This window comes from Carcharodon carcharias, chromosome 9, assembly GCF_017639515.1.
Source record: "Carcharodon carcharias isolate sCarCar2 chromosome 9, sCarCar2.pri, whole genome shotgun sequence".
NCBI lineage: Eukaryota > Metazoa > Chordata > Chondrichthyes > Lamniformes > Lamnidae > Carcharodon > Carcharodon carcharias.
In genome coordinates this window covers 118,836,875-118,854,312 of record NC_054475.1, presented here as the reverse complement: position 1 = coordinate 118,854,312, position 17,438 = coordinate 118,836,875, and the positions used below count along the sequence as shown (strand labels likewise).

The following is a 17,438-nucleotide window of genomic DNA, read 5'->3' as shown; positions in this document are numbered from 1 at the left end:
TCAAGAAGTCAGCTCACCACCAACTTCTCAAGGGCAATTAGGGATTGGCAATAAATGCCAGGAATACCCACATCCCATGACCAAAGGAAAACTGCATTACTAGCCTCACACAATGCTCAATGCACCACACCCCTTTTAGCTGCCTATCAACAATCTCTATCAATCACAACTCATATCTCACCTCAGCCTCACACACTTAACAGTGCTATAAGCTAGGCACTCTCAGTTTGTACACACTACCAGCTATTCAACTGTGGTAGGCACATCACTCAGATACATTGCGCCACACTCACTGCTGCACTTCACTCTCTTTTGGAGGTCAAGGTGGCCCATAGTAGGCTGCAACAGCAGCTAACCAGGAGGTGGGGGTGGGGGCAAGCATGGCTGCATCTGCTCACTGCCATGGAGGAGATGTTGCTGGCCATTATTTCAATGGCCATCACTGAGGCATTGGCCAGTAGCATGGCTTCAACCATCATAGATGATGATATGTTGTTGTCTAATGCAACTTCTCAAATACCCCGTCAGCCTCATCTTACAATCTGAGGATGGTATAAACATGCACCTTTTTCTCTCTCTTTTTGCTCACACCAACCCTGTCCTGTGCCTTTATACTTTCAGATACCCAAGAACTGCCTCTTGAGAAGGCAGCAGGATGGGATGCTGAAGGCCTCGATGAAGAAGAGACTGAGAAGCAAGAAAAACTGTCACACAATCAGACACTCGCAGTCACCACCTCAGGTTCTGGCACTGTGCGAACATTAGGAGGCAGCATGATATTGGGATCTTTATGTGTTGAGTTGACAGACTCAAGTTGGCTGCAGCCAGGTTGGGGGGAAAGGATTGCATGCTTGCTAGCTTCCTGGGGGGTGGGATTGCATGAGTTCCACCACAAAGGACTCAGAAGAGGAATTTGATGGGCTTTGTATAGAAAACCATTGATTGACATGCACATGGAAATGGTTGGTGCTTTAGCAGGCATGTCAGAAAGGAGCATGGAGGAGTCCAGCGTAGACAGCGTACTTTCCAGTGTGAAAGGATGGCCAATTCAAATTGGAACAATTAAAGATCTGACCGCAATGCATCTGATGGCTGATGTCTCAGCTTCCATTGCAGCACAAACAGACACCACCCAGTCTCTGAGTTCTGCAATGGAAGCCCAGATTGAGATCATGAAATCACAACTTGATGCCATGCAGGCTTAGATTGCTGCCATCAAGGCTGTGAATATCAGTACTCAAAGAGATTTTCAGGGTCTCATATTAGTCCAGCAAACTGTGCTCTAAGAGGTTACAGTGATAGTAACAGATGGATGGTACGGTGTGGGACTGTTGTCCAGTGGTGGTTTGGGGTTTCATTCAGGGGAACTGGAGTTAAATAATGTGCTCACTCACAGACAGCCTGTTCAGAATGTGAATGTGCTGGCTGCCTCTCCTTCCTTGCTTGTCCTCTTCTTCCTGCTCCTCTTCCTCCTCCTACAATTGGGGTATCTGTGGTGGCAAGGGCTCTGCCCTCATGATGGCCAGGCTGTGGAGGATGCAATAGACCACCATTGAATCAAAACAACTGCTCTGGCGAATTCTGGATGACTCCCCCAGAGTGGTCAAAGCAGGGGAACTGTTACTTCAGCACCCCAGTCATCTGTTTGATGTTTTTTCTTATAGCAGCTCAGCTCTCATTATATGAATGTTATAGTTGGGTTGTGGGGAGAAGATACCAGCGATGTGTTGAGCAGAGAGCCCGTGTCACCCAGTAGCCACCCTCTGGTCTGACATAGTGGCTGAAAGATTGCTGGAACAGCAGTCTGGCGGAGAATAAATGCATTGTGATTGCTGCCAGGATATGGACATTCACCAGCATGATGTGGTGAGGGTGGGCATACACCAGTCGCACAATAAATTGGTGGCTGGTGGTTTCACTATATCTGGCCATTGAGATGAGATGCCCCGTGTGTGAAGTTTTTGGCACCCTGCACCACAAGGATGCCGATATCGAGGCTAAACAGCATGCACCCTTCTCCTGCTTCTCTCTGTTTGGAGAAGACAATGAAATCCCCTCTCCTGGCAAACAAGCCCCTGTCACCTCTCTGGTGTGGCAATGGAGGCCTGTCCTAGCATGAAAGAATCCAGTCACAAAGAAATTGAGGCTCATGTCAAATCAGCATTAGATGCAAACTGATGTCACAGTATGCCTATATGCCTACTCTGCATATTTCCGGCACATGCATGTAACCAAGATGGCATTCAACACGGGCCATACTGAACTGGCACCCATTGCACTGAAACCATTTTTGTAGCCAAGCTAGTATTATTAGATGCTTGAATAATAAACTGATTTATTTCACTCTACTTTGCAAAAAAGCCTTGGCTGACAATATACTTACAATGGTTATATGGAGTGGACAGAGTTTGTACAGAGTAAGTTCAAATTTGCAACTCCTAGGGAAAAAAACAGCTTTTCATTTGTTCCCTGCACATCATTGACAAGCCCTGAGTTGCAAGGTTTGGCTAACCAATCACAGATGGAACCAGGCTGGTTTTTATGCATCAAAACATTTAAGAGCTCTGGTGAACAAGTCCATTCTTCAGTATTCTTTGGAGATAAAGAGGTGTGAAGAAGTACATTTCTCTATGAGACTGCCTTAATTCTCTTCTACATTAAGTTAATGAGATCGGGAGGAAAAAAAACCATAAAACCATTCTTGCACATTTATTACAAACTTTATTAAACCATGCAACGCGACACTGTTACATTTTTGAGATAACTATAAACACGTTCAGTTAAAAACATCCTCGTGACACCATAAAATGTAAATTAGCTTAGCTCCTCACGAAGTAATGTGTATACATTAAATGTATTGATGTTGTATCAGAAGGCTGTGAATTAAAGTAGCAGGCGTCTCCATTGTGGCAACTCAATTGCCTCAGTTGAATATGATTAGAGTAAATGTGAATGCAGCAAGGGCCCTAAGGAGTGTAGTAGAGTGTTACATGTATTAGACACTTACAATATTTGTGAACCACAATGGGTTAGGAGAAGAAGATACGTTAATCTATAAAGAGAAAAAGGGGGATGAGCCAATGACAGCAAGCCCAAATGTGACATAGATGTCAACAAACTGAACACCATCACCAATCAGGATGCAGACATTTTGAATTCCGCAAGGACAAGTCACACTAAGTGCAGGATTTTTAGGCCCCTGTGAGGGCGTGTGTGGATGCGGGTGTGCAAAAAAATTTGTGCTGCCAGCTGGCTTGTCAGTTTACCGGCTCCTAGCCACCCCTGGGCCATTTCTCTGCGGCGCTGGGGACCAGACCAGCTGTTCGGAGACAGCCTTCAGGTGGCAGACCAGGGGAAGCAAGTCAGGATGGCTTATCCGGGCTTTAAGGCCCACCTCACCCAAAGGCCACCTTGTCAAGGGGATCCAACACCACAATGGTGGCCTGGTTGCTGATACAATTTTTTATTTAAAAGATTCAAAATGGAGGTGCCCTCTCTCTCTCTCTCTCTTAACTGCAGGCTTCATCTCCTTCAGAGCTGGAGGGTCTCTTATTGGTCCTCCAGCTTCGCAAGCCCACTCACCATCCTTAGCTAGATGGTGAGCCTGCCCCTTAGCCACTAATTGACCAGGTGACTGTTTCCCACACAGTGCTGGGTGTGACCCAAAGTCAAAGTTTCAAAAAAAACTTAAAATCCTATCCTAAATTGCCATCATTTTGATTTCTTCTGGGTGTTTAATGGATGGTACTGGTGCTGAGTAAGATATAGACATATACTTTGCATCTTGTGAGATATGCTAACTTCTAGATGCTAAAAAAATTGAATCCCAATTTGCTATTAAAAGCTCTGATTTTACACAGAGCCAATTCAATTATGTTCTTAACTCAGTCTGGCTTGGAATTCTGAAGTTCTGTCACACAAATGACTCATCCTATGGATTTGAGCCCATATCGCCTTTCACATGTACTGGTTGCAAATGCAACTTCAATCATATCTACTTCCAACAAAGACAGCAATTACAGTGCTTTAGAAATCAGGATGGCTTATCCAGTTTTAATCCATTTCAACTCCCCAGTACATTCTACAGTAGAAATATAATGGCTTTTAATTCTTCACCAATAAGGAGAGCTGAGCTGATTGCACTTTCAAATGCTGCCACAAGCTTAACACACGGAAACTTGCTACACTCCACACTGCATATAAACCATGCTAGATTTGATAATGTAAAGTGAATTCTTTCAGCCCAATCTCTGAACTGTGGCAAATGCTACTGTGCTTCTACAGAATCTTGCTAATTGCTCAGGATCTGATTAAAATAATAATCAAATATTTAAAAAGTGGTTCTGTTAGTTATCCACAAAATGTTACCCTTTCTCAGTGCTGATATTGTGTAAATTGCATACTTGTTTGGTATTTGAGCTCCACTGGTTTTTCACAATTGCTGACTTGTTTTGCCCTATTTGTCACTAATTCAGGTTTTCTTTGACTTTGGTTACCTGCAGTGAATGTGAAAATATCACCATGGTCTGGTATGTTCACATTCTGTGTATTTCATTGAGTATGTGGGTGATTGGGGTGGATTGAATTGATTGCTGGCCTAATCCTTTCTTGTCCCCATTTAATCCTTTATGGCAGGTGATTTTAAATGCAATAGAGAGACTGCAAATCAAAATAATAGGCTGAAGTAATATTAAAAATATACCTGTTGTTTTATTAAGACCCATTTTTTAGTAATTACAAGTGGCTCTCCTCTGGGACTGCTCACAGGGTTTACTTCCCAAGGACTGTAAAAGTGCGTGGCCTGTAATACAGGCAGCTGATCAAACCCTGTCCTGTTGGGTTGGTTACGTTAAAGTTATCCTACAAATACTGCACACATTCTGCTGCTGAAGCACAGTTTGGCACATTTTAGTCTGTATGCACTATACCCACAGAGTGTAACTCCTTTGAGTACAAACCTGTTTCCATCCATTTCAGATGAAGTTACGTTGTTTGCTATTGTGAGATTTGAACTCTTGATCTTGGGGGTTACAAACCCAGTACCGTAACCACTTGGCTATTTAGGCCAAGCTCACCCACAGAGTGTACTTGCATGCTCTCCTGGGCCAATTAGAGACTAATTGCTTTTAGCAGATCATCAGGTCAATTAGAGGTCAGGTGAAGGAAGTTTCTCTTTACATTGGCAATGATTGACTTTTCTTCCCATAAAAGAACATTAATTTGAATATGTGTGACATATTAAGCATGACTAATAGACATTGAAACATGTGAGGGGGTGATAGAAATTAAAGTTTGTCTTATTTCTTACGACAAGATACACTTAATAATTTTGTGGAAACATAAAGATCCTAGTTTAAATACAATATATTCCTACAATAATTCACCTATATATGTGTATATAATATAATAATGGATTAAAATGCTTGCAGTATGAAATTTGAGATAGGTATGCAATACACTTACAATGAAGAGGATGTTGTTTTCTTAAGCAGGGCACTGAGATATTAAAGATAGCACCATGAATGGCAGGAGGTCATTTTCCATTTTCAAATTATGATTAAGTACATATATTTTTTATAACTTGTGCATGCTGAGTAAACAGAGCCTCTATGTGGGCATCGTAAAAAAATTCTATGATTAATGCTTACAAAGTATAATATTTAAAAGAAAATGTACTTGAGGTTTCTTGTTGTGTGGGTGTAGTTGTTTATAGTGTCTTATGTTGAGTCCATGGTTCTCCAGAGGACTTTCTGTATTTGAGAAATTATCCTTTTTTCTTTGGCATGTAGTTTAACGTATTCCCTTACTTGAATACTTTGGTACTGCCCAAAAGTTTATGTTAAAATTCTAAAATAGAGAACAGACGTTTTTCTGGATCAGAATATCTGGCGTTTGATAGTAAATTAGAGCCACAAGCTTGGGGTTCACTAAAGAACACTGGCTGTGAGACATAAACTAAACATACTCCCACACAGTTAATGAGATGTAAATTTTTACAGAAGATGACTAGAATGATGTTCAAAAGGTGCAGTGTGTGATTATACTTACACTGCTGATAGAGGAAAGTGAAACGTTTGAATTCTTTGTTTTAATAGAACCATTAACTGACAATTTTAAAATTGTTGATGGCTGGATACAAAGACTTGGGCACTTTGAAGGAGAGAGAACTAAAGAGGCTTGAATAGGCATTCCAGTTTGCTGACACATGTGTTTTATACCCTCCCTAGCATGCGTGCAACCCACCAATTGCATGGCATGATAATCCGACAGATAACGCGGCAACCTCGGTAGTAGTAAGGATATGGCATATAGCCACCAAGAGGTTCACAGACTCGCTGGCAATGTTGGTGTCCACGGTGACATTCAGCACAACAGAATCCATGATGGTCAAGCAAAGGATCGAAGTCGAACCCATACGCCCTCTGTAAAAATATAAACATATTAAACCTTTTCAGCTTTTAGAGGAATAAAAACATTGTTTTGCTTTAGTTATTCCATAAATAGAGAAAGAAAATACCAACATAATACTGTGGCACTTGGTGTCAATTTTTCCCATTGTACTTTCTCAATATCCACATTTATAATGGGAAATGGCTATGTAAACATGTGATGCTATAATTACACTCTCCTACCAGTGACAGCATCTTAGTTTTGTGCCTCCCAGGTCCTGAATCTATACTGCAAAGAAATTACCTCTCTGCAACCAAACCTCATTTGTTGTGTCCTAAATTACTGTATGGGCCAGGAGTACATTAAATAGATTTAAATTATATTTTATATTAAATATCAACAGTGGTTTGGAATCTTCTCATAGCTGCTACTGCATTTTTGTCAGATAATATTGTCTCGGTGTTTACAAAGGAAAGGGAGGATGTAGATATAGTAGTCCAGGAGGAACACTGTGAGATATTGAATGGGATAGTCATAAAGAGAGAGGAAGTACTTGAAGGCTTGAAATCCTTGAAGGTTGATGAGTCACCAGGGCCAGATGGATTATTTCTGAGGCTGCTGAAGGAAGTCAGGGAGGAGATAGCAGATGCTCTGAGGATCATTTTCCAATCTTCACTAGATACAGGGGAGGTACTGGAGGACTAGAGAAATGCAAACATAGTTCCATTGTTTAAAATAGGATCAAAGGAAATGCCAAATAATTATAGGCCACTTAGTCTTACATCGGTGATGAGCAAAATAGTAGAATCAATCCTGAGAGATAGGATTAACTGTCATGTGGAAAGGCATGGACTAGTCAGAGATGGTCAGCATGGATTTGTTAAAAGAAGGCCTTGCCTTACAAATTTGATTGAATTCTTTGAGGAAGTGACAAGAAGGGTTGATGAAGGTAGGGCAGTGGATGTTGTGTACATGGATTTTAGCAAGGCATTTGACAAGGTCCCACATGGCAGATTGGTCAGGAAAGTAAAAGCCCATGGGATTCAGGGTAATGTGGCAAACTGGATAAAAGGTTGGCTTTGTAACAAGAAATAAAGAGTAATGGTCTTGTGAATGGAAAATTGTCTCAAGTGGTGTTCCACAGGGCTCGGTGTTGGGAGCCTTGCTGTTTGTGTTATATATTAATGATTTGGACGTGAACGTGGGGGGCACGATTGGGAAATTTGCAGATGTCACGAAGATTGGCACTGGCTGCCGTAAATAAGGCGAGTTTAAAGGCCCAGCCACTTTCAAAACAGGGAGAAGATAGGTTTGTTAGGTAAGTTGTTAGAATCTGAGGTGGGATGTCAGTCAGTCAGAGGTTGGAGGGCATGTGTGGGAGGGGTTTGGCTAGTCAAGGGGGTGGTGGGATGGCCAGTTGGGGTTTGGATAGGTCGGGGGGTGTCAGCCAGTCAGGATGGACTGGGTGCCTGGCACTCGGGGTGAGTGGGGGGAGCATGGGTGAGTCACTCAGGGGAGTCAGTCAGTCAGGGGAGGTGGGTGGGTGTCAGGCACCCAGGGTGGCGGTGAAGGGGGTGCAGGTGTCAGGTCAGGTACTCATGGGTAGGGGTGGGCTCAGCCAGTTGGGGTATTGGGTGCTGGGTGCTCAGGGGGAGAGGTGGTTGGGGAGAGGTGTCAGCCTTTAGGGGGATGGGGGCATCTGCTAGTTGGAGGGTGGGTGGGGCACTGCCCAATCAGCAAGGGGGCTGGTTTGTGGGCGGAGTCAGGGGTTGAAAGTAGTCCCGTGAGGGTATGTAGTCGTGGGATAGGGGTGTCCCCTGTGGATTCTTTGGGGGGTGGGGGAAAGGTTGGGGGTAGTCCGGTGAATCAGTATAATAGTTACCCAGAAGCCAGAAGCTAACTTTTTGTGGGTAACTATTGATGTCGCATTGTCGGAGCCATCAGAAATTTGCGATTTAAATTGCATTTTCGGGTGATTCCCATTGCAGGGCAGTTGCCCATAGGAAGTTTGCACTTCCCAGGCAATTGCATGCAAAGCTTGCTTGGGAACTTCTGGGGGGTTGGGGTTCATCAGCGCAACCTTGAGCTACCCCCAAAAATGACACCCGGGAGCTCAGAGGTTACGGCCCTATATTTTATCTTCACTCCCCAATTACCAACCATTGTGACACACCATTATATAGCAACTAGTGCTTAGAATTACTATCCTATCATGATATGAATACTTAACCAGCTTTTTTGATTCCCCCCTACCACTTTCCACTATTTTAATAAAAGTGTTAACCCTTTGGTTAAGCAGACGTGTTAATAATATCAAAAGTAATTCCTAGTGTTGGATGATGCATGACTGTCTTTAGGTTTATCTGTGTAAGGAATTAGTCATAGTGGAAGTGGGCAATGCGGTGAGAGGCTAGAACAGACAATTTCAAAGGGAAAAAGCTTATCTAATCATCTTCATTTTGCCTTCAATTTGTCTTGTCTGCACACACAATAACATAGCACAAGCCAATCTAATTTATATCTAATGAGACAGTTGAGTGTCCCTTTATCTGTTTTGAAAATGATAGAAAATAGCATTATCTTTGGTAATACTTCATCCATTACTTTCTGCTGGTGATTTTTCTTTTTAAAAATTATCTTAAATTTTATTTCGGTGATCTTTGACTGATGCATTGCTTAAAAAAAGCCAAGGTTGCTGATTGGTTTGATTTGCTCTTGACTTGAAAGTAAAATATAAATAAACCTTTGGAAAAAAAACCCAAATATGATTGAATCAGGTTTTGTTCTGATGTGGTGAAATATATCTGTCAAACTACAGTGCTTATCTTTCCAGCTTACACCAAAATAGCTATAAATCATGTTTTTATTTAGTGCACAGCACTCATGAAAGGTTTTTTTCAAGAGTGAGTTCTCTATCTAAACTCCAATCTCTTTCCTATAAGTAATCTTATCTTTATTTCACCAATATTACTGTGTTCTCCTGAATGCTCGCCTCTTGTTACTCCACATGTACTGACTTACCATCTTCCTCATCTTTAAACTATCATTGTGTTGATATCAAGCTCCCAGTGGAGTAACATAGGATTGTGAATAGGCCATTCGTCCCCTCCCCCCCAAGCTGGTTCATCGTTCAGTTGGATCATGTGTGATCTGTATGTCAGCTTAATCTACCAACCTTAGTTCCAGATCTGTTAATACCCTTATTGAACTATAATTTTGAGATTTTCAATTGACCTAGCCTTAACAATTTTATTTAATTCATGGCCTGTGGGTGTCATTGGCTAGACCAGCATTTATTGCCCATCCCTAATTGTCCTTGATTAGGTGGTGGTGAGCTGCCTTCTTGAAAACTGCAGTCCCTACAGTGTTGGGACACCCACAGTGCTGTTAGGGAGAGAGTTCCAGGATTTTGACCCAGCAACAGTGAAGGAATGGTAATATTGTTTCAAGTCAGGATGGTGAGTGGCTTGGAGGGGAACTTCCAGGTGATGGTGCTCTCATGTGTCTGCTGCCCTTGTCCTTCTAAATAGTAGTGATCATGGGTTTGGAAGGTGCTGTCTAAGGAGGCATGGTGAGTTTCTGCAGTGTATCTTGTAGATGGTACACACTGGTGCCACTGTGCATTGGTGGTGGAGGGAATTAATGTTTGTGGATGGGGTTCCAATCAAGCAGGCTTTGTCCTGGATGGTGACAAGCTTCTTGAGTGTTGTTGGAGGTACATTCATCCAGCCAAGTGGAGAGTATTTCATCACACTTCTGACTTGTGCCTTGTAGATGGTGGACAGGCTTTGGGGAGTCAGGGGTTGAGTTACTTACCACAGGATTCCTAATCTCTGACCTGCTCTTGCAGCCACAGTATTTATATGGCAAGTCCAGTTTAGTTTCTGGTCAATGGTAACCCCCAGGATTATGATTCAGCAATGGTAATGCCATTGAATGTCAAAGGGTGATGGTTAGATTCAATCTCGTTGGAGATGGTCATTGCAATTTAATGGAGGGAGGTCTTGATTTCCATTACTGTTTGTGTGAAGATGTGCTTAATTGCTGACTGCACCCTCAACAGCTCTAATTTTAACGTTATGCCCCCTTGTGCTGGACAACCCCACCAGAGGAAATAGTTTCTCTCTCCCCTATCAACTACCTTGACCATGACTTACCTTCTGTTATCAAGGGAATAGAAGCCTCGCCTGTGCAACTGGTCCTTATAATTTAACCCTTCAATCCCGCGTTCTTCTGGTGATCTGTGTTGCTCTGTCAATTTTTCCAGAACCCCAAATCTGGAGCTTCTTACCTCCACTGAATAACCCCTACAGGTACAGGCTCTTAAAATCTTAAGCTTGGCATCATCTAGTATGAATTCTAGTCACAGCTTCTCTCCTACTGTTTACAAATATTGCAATATTGGCCCTTTTCTTCAACAAAACAATGCAGCTTTCCAAAAATCAGAGCATCACCAAAAATTCTGATTCGTGTTTAGGTTTGGAGAGATGTGACGTTGTGGTAATGTCACTGGAGTAACAATCCAGAGGCCCAGGCTAATGCTCTGGGGACTTGGGTTCAAATCCTGCCAGGGCAGTTGGTGGAATTTGAATTTGATTAATAAAATCTGGAATATAAAGCTAATTTCAGTAATGGGGGCCATGGGGAGTATTTTCAGGAGCAGGCCAATTAAGGTGTGGAATGTGGCTCCCGAGGACAGTGGGAGTGGATGGGCAGCAACAGGAATGCAATGACTGCTGGGTCCAATGGCAACTCGGCAGCCTGTTTAAGTAGTGCTCCTGTAGCGTTGCAAAGGCTGTGAATCATGGCAAGCAGAAGGGCTCCCCAGAGCACTGCTGGTGAGCAGGCCAGGCAGGAGGGTAGGTCAGCGGGGCACTGTGCCCTTGCTTTTCCGCCGAGTGCCTTGCTGCCCTCCTTGACTGGGTGGCAGCACAGCAGGAGGTCTTCATTCCTAGGGATGGGAGGAAGAGGCCCCCCCATATGACCAAACGTGCCTGCGCGGGGGGTGGCAGAGATAGTGAGCTCCCACGATGTGGTGCGATGCACCTGGGTCCAGTGCCGCAAGTGTTTCGATGACCTTTTGTGCTCGGGAAGGGTGAGTTGGCATTGGTAACAACATAGCAGGTAGACTTTCCCCCCTGCACCCCCAACAACTCTGAGTGCAGTGACTGCATTGAATCATTGACAACATGTGTCCTTTGCTGGGTGGGCCAGCCGATATTGCCCATGCCTAGTTCACCCTGAAAGGGTTGTGCTGAGATGGGTTCTGCACCCGCAGCATGTGGTAGATGGACACCCACAGTACTATTTTGGTGGCTACCTCAAGGATCTGCACCTAGGTGCAGTGCTAGAACTGCAAAACACGTCAAAGTCAGGCTGCTGGCATGCTGTCAGGAGAGCTTCCAGGTGAAGGGGCACCAATCCATCTGCTGCACTTGGCGTTCAATGTGCTTGTGCCTCCTTGCTTTATAAGGTGAAACCGTGTGGTGGCAAATGTGATGGAGGCAGCATGTGGGCAAGGGGGGTGTGGGGGGGTCAGCCCTGGCTTCTTGGTGTGAGTGTGTGGCAGCTGTAGGGTGACGATTCACTGGAGCCTGCAATGACCCATCTGGTTGGGGTGGCAGGGATGCGATGGGAATCCAGGTACAGGGTGGACTGATCAATGCTCCTCTCTCCTTTTCAGAAGACCAGACCTACCGTAGAGCGGATGTGGACTGGCAGAGGCCAGGCCCAGTTGGCCATAATCACTAGATATTAGCAGGAAGCGATGGAACTGGAGAGGTGCCATGTGCCCAGGTCCACCGGTGGTGGTGAGGCTGGGGTGCCACGGAGAGGCAAGATTGCCAAGCACTGAGGTCACCATGTGTGTCCCAGCAGCCATGGCACTGCTGAATGCTCAGTGATTGAAGCTTGCAACATGGGTTGACCATTGATTCTGTAAGGATGAGTGCACTCTGATTTGGGGGTCAGGCATGCACATTGACATTGTCTCCACTTGAACTAATCAAATGGCCTGGTTCTTCCTTTCAGCATCACCAGAGCAGGGCCGGGAGGAGGAGGCAAACGGGCCACTTCTTACACCTGATTAGAAGCACTAGTGTCACACCATCTCTGCTGGGCAGGCACCAGCATAGATACTAGCACCTCAGTGGGAATTAGATCATCAGCTAGTGTCCTGGGGCACGGTGGTGAGGGCACTTCACACTTGCATCACCGATGCAATAAGCTTCATGACCAAGCACTATGCTTCCTCAGTGGAGAGAGTGGCAACTTTCGTGGAGAGGCTCCTCCAGGAGAACAATCAGGGCTTCTTGGGGATGCGCTCGGACCTGCAAGCCCTCACAGTGGCATGGACCTCAGCTGGTCAGTGCCAGTGTGGGAGATGGATTGGGCACCAAGTATCCCAGCTGGGTGCCCATCCATCCATGGAGCAGGGAGGTCCAAATGACCTCACGTCAGCACAGCAGCTGCCTGTCGTCTCTGCAGGCTCCTCTCAGGGTGCTCCGGATGAGGGTAGTAGCTCCTCCACCCCTCTGCCAGTGACCATGGGATCTGATGAGGCTGCGGCGACTGGGGAGATGCCAGCTGTGGAACTGGCTGCTCCCTCTCAGGCAGGGCCATCAAAGGCTTCATGGGCCAGAGGATGCCTGCCAAGGTCATTGAGGCCAACAGGACAGCAGAGTGAGCAGGCTGTCTCGAATGCCAGTGCCAGTGAGGGGTGCAGCACCTAGACGTAGCACCCAAAAACATAAACTTAAGGCACCTTAGGCATACCACGGGCTTCTCACTGGTGGTTTTATGTTGCCCTGCTATTAGTTGATTATAAGTTGGTGTGATGCTGAACACCTTTGCATTAAGTTTCTTTTCTGTTTTATTTTGTTAATTCATTAAATGCTTCATATGTGAACAAAGCTCAGGATGTTTCCTTACTTCTGCAGGTGGATGGGAGCCCATGATGTTATGAGTGATTTGTTTGTCATTGACAAGGCACATAGTTAATGTTCCTAACCAGGCAGATGTTGCCCTCAGGTATCGAGCATGGAGCCTGCAGCCCTGGCTTGTGTTGGAGGCCCATCTGCAGTGTTCTAGCTGAAGTTGGATCAAAGCCTCCCTGGTGTCCCTGCCTTCCTGGAGGATGTCCGGGTCAGTGTCTACCCCCTCAGCGTTCTCCTGTGAGTGCTCATCCTTGGACTCACTACTGGACTCATCGTGTGCAGCCGGACCATCTACCTCTACATCTTCTTCCTCCATTGTGTCCCTCCTTTCCAGCACCAGATTGTGGAGAGCGCAGCATGCAACCACTATCAGCGACACATGATCTGGGGGGTACTGGAGTGCATCCCCTGAGCGTTTCAGGCATCAGATGAGCATCTTGAAAAGACCGATGTTTCTCTCTACCACAGCCCTTGTGGAGGTGTGGCTCCTATTGTATCGCTGCTCAGCTTCTGTTCTTGGATGGCGGAGAGGCGTCATGAGCCACCTTTTGAAGGGGTTGCCCTTGTCACCCAGCAGCCATCCATCCAGCCAGGCTGAAGCACTGAAGAGCCTCGGCACCTGGGAGTGTCTCAGGATGTAGGCATCATGGGAGCTGCCCGGGCACCTTGCACAGACTTGTAGAATCTGCATCCTGTGATCACACACTATCTACACATTCATGGAGTGGAAGCCCTTCCTGTTGACGAAGGCTCCGGGCTCACCCGCTGGCGCCTTGATGGCCACAAGTGTGCAGTCTATTGTACCCTGGATGCGGGGGAAACCAGCAATCGCTGTGAAGCCTCTGGCTCACCATGTCTGGCTGGCCTTGTCCCAGCTGTATGAAAGTCAATGCACGCCTAAACAGAGCGTCTGTCACCTGCTTGACACAAGTGTGGACAGCCAACTGAGAGACATCGCAGAGATCACCCACCAACCCCTGGAAAGAACCGGAAGCATAGAAGTTGAGGGCAGCTGTGACCTTCAATGCCACTGGCATGGGGTGCTCACCCACACAGTTGGCAAAGATCATAGGGCCTATCATCTGACAAATGGAGGTCACTGTCTCCCTTGAGAGACAGAGCCTCCTTCAACACTATACCTAAGACATATTGAGGTCGCTGCTTTGCTGCCCATAAATCCTGACAGCAGGCTAGTGGCATCTTCTGCCGCCCCCTCTGCCTTGCACTTCCTGTTTGCCCTGCGTCCCTTGTGCCTGCGCCTGTCCTCCTTAAGATGGCTTCACTGGAGGCTGAATATGGATCCTGGCCTCCTTCCACTTCTGGCCCTCTCTTCTGCCTCAGAGGAAGTGCCTCCAGTGGAGAGCACAATTCCCATTCCCAGGCTAAGGGAAGGCTTCCTGAAACCAGCAAGGCCCCAGAAATGATGTTTACTCCAGAGTCCTGACCTGAAGCCTATTACTCCTGTCCAAGCAGCTGTGAAGAGTTTTGAAATATTCCTGCTCACACAGGCAAATAGCAGTAAGTTTACACATTAGATGTCTGACAAATACCACTCGCGACCCTGCTCACCCCTCTTATCCCGCCCGTGGATGAGGTTTATAAAGATGTAGCCTACCCGCCTGCCCGTTGCACCCATGCGACGATCTGAAGATTGCACGGGCCCCGAAAAATCAGTGTCAATTACTGGCTCAAGGACCTTAAGTGGCCCATTAATTAATGGTGGACATGTATCGAAGATCATCGCATGCCTGCCCACCGAAATATTGCAATGGTGCGTGGTGATGTTGGGACGCGTGCCTGACGTCACTGCGTGTCATTTTACATGTCGGCGTGCAGGGCCCACCCCAGCACACCTACATGAAAATTCTGCCCCATGACAACTATCATCGATTCTTGTAAAAATCCAATGTCCTTTAGTGAAGGAAATCTGGCATTTGTACCTACATGTGACTCCAGACTCACAGTAATGCGTTTGACTCTTAACTGGCCTCTGAATTGGCCTAGTAAGTCACTCAGTTCAAGGGCAATTAGGGATGGACAACAAATGTTGGCCTTGCCAGTGCTGCCCACATCCCTAAAGAAAAAAAAGGATGATAATTTTTACCCCTATATCGAGTTGTTAATTTGTTTATTTGCTTATAATTTGCTCAGAAGATTATAAAGAGACACTTTACTTTGATAAATTTGATTGAAATTTTTTGTTTTAGTTACAGTGAAGTTATAATGCCCCTTTAAGCAAGGTTGACCTTTGGGTTATTTGTTTATGGGCCTCAAAAAAGTGTATAAAGAGATACAGCCCTCAGCAATACTGGTCTGAAAACACCTAATCTCGTCTGATTTCAGAAGCTCAGTTGACTCAGCCTTGGTTAATAGTTGGATGGCAGACTACCTGGGAATACCACATGCAGTACTCTTTCAAGCCTGAGTAACTCAATGGGTAGCAATAGGGTATCAGGGCTGGAAGGACCTAGGTTCAAGGCTCATTCCAGGACTTAGGTGTAATGGTGCTAGCTCTCACATGGATTGGTTTTTCACACTTCTTTGAGCACTTTCAATTTGGGAAGCTCCCCTTCAAGCTTTCTTTTGTTTTAGTTATAGTACCCCTTTAAGGGGCTGATCATTGGTTAGTTTGTTCATTGTTTGCTCAAAAGTGTATAAAGAGAAACATTGACACTGGTGTTGGACTGTAGAGTTAGAAGCTTTGCTTTTCTAATGTTTCACTTTGTGAATAAAATCTAAAACTGAATAAAGATTAACTTCTGATCTCCTTCACCTACTGGATGTCAAAAGTTTATTAGCTACTAAATAGTGTGCCTGGCTTCAGTGCCATAACCCTCAGGCTCTGTTCCTCAATTTCAGGTGAACCCCCAATTTTAATCATTCCGTTTAATTGGTGGCCACTCCTTCAGTTGCCTAGGTTCTAAGGTTTGGAATACCCTCCCTGTACCTCTTTGCCTCTCTACCTCACTTTCCTCCTTTAAGACATTTTTTAAAACTTACCTCTTTGATCAAGCATTTGGTGATCTGACCTAATATCTCCTCATGTAGCTCAGTGTCATACCTTGTTTTATAATGCTCCTGTGAAATACCTTGGTATGTTTCATTACGTTAAACGAGTTATATTATTATAAGTTGCTGTTGTGATTATGATGCTACTGTAATGTAGTACAAGGTCTTCTACTCATAGTCATCCTTTGCCAATTTGTGATCCAGATCTGCCAGAGGAAGAGGTTACAAACTTATGCTGGGATTTTCCATGCCCGCTGGCGTCGGGTGTGTTTGGTGGCATGAGCGGACAATATAGCACAATCAGTTTCATAATGGCCTGAAACCAGTTTGCGATTGTCCACTCAGCCCACCAGTGGCAGGCAGCATTTCTTGTCATTGGACATCAGGAACTTCACTGTAATAAATCTGCATATGATTATTCGGCCAGCTCGCCGGAATCATTCCAGCTGTGGGAAAACACGCATACAAGGTGTGCACTTGGCGAGCTGCACTTTGCACGGGACTTCAAGGTTTGTTTGCCTACCTTGCTTTGGTGAGCACTCACAGGCGCCAAGCTTCTCAGACAGCACCATGTCACTTTTAGGGAGCTCATGAACAGGTCTCTACCTACCAGGTTAGCCATATGTGGGTGGCTTTTCAATGGCTGCAGGGTTAGGGCTTGACTGGGGAATGGGGAGAAGTGGCCTTAGGCAAGGGAAGAAGCTGCAGGACAAGGGCTGTACTGCGGATGGAGGGTAGCCCAGGTTGTGTGTGGAGGGTGGGGTCACATGTTGATCTGTGCAAGTGGCCTCAAGATGATGAGGGCCGAGGAGGCAGTCTCCACAGGAGATGAAGCCAGGTGGGCATGTGAGGGTCTGTGCGTGAGAATAGGTGGTGATGTCCTTTGAGCTGGCAGTGAGTGAGATGCCAGTGAATGTGTGATGGGCTTGAGAGTGTGAGTTTAGAGTGATGAGATAGTTGCCATACCCTGGCTGCACGGGTGAGATTATTCATACTCTATCTGCATTGAATGGCCAACCTCTCTGTGCAGCATTGGCACTGATCACCACTGCCAGCGCCTACCAAACCGGAGTGGTAAAGCTGCTGCCCCTCCTGCGGCCAGGG

The 17,438-nt window shown here is 45.5% G+C and overlaps 1 protein-coding gene across 1 annotated transcript in view; it reads right to left on the bottom strand.

Moving 5' to 3' along the window:
• Positions 1 to 6,077: 6,077 nt before the first annotated feature.
• The window catches only part of tnmd (tenomodulin), a 177,725-nt gene continuing 166,364 nt past the window's right edge, over positions 6,078 to 17,438 (bottom strand). The window contains exon 10 of the mRNA XM_041196164.1: positions 6,078 to 6,422. Coding sequence (XP_041052098.1) covers positions 6,213 to 6,422 — 210 coding nt within the window. The 3' untranslated portion in view covers positions 6,078 to 6,212. The remainder of the gene's footprint in view (positions 6,423 to 17,438) is intronic.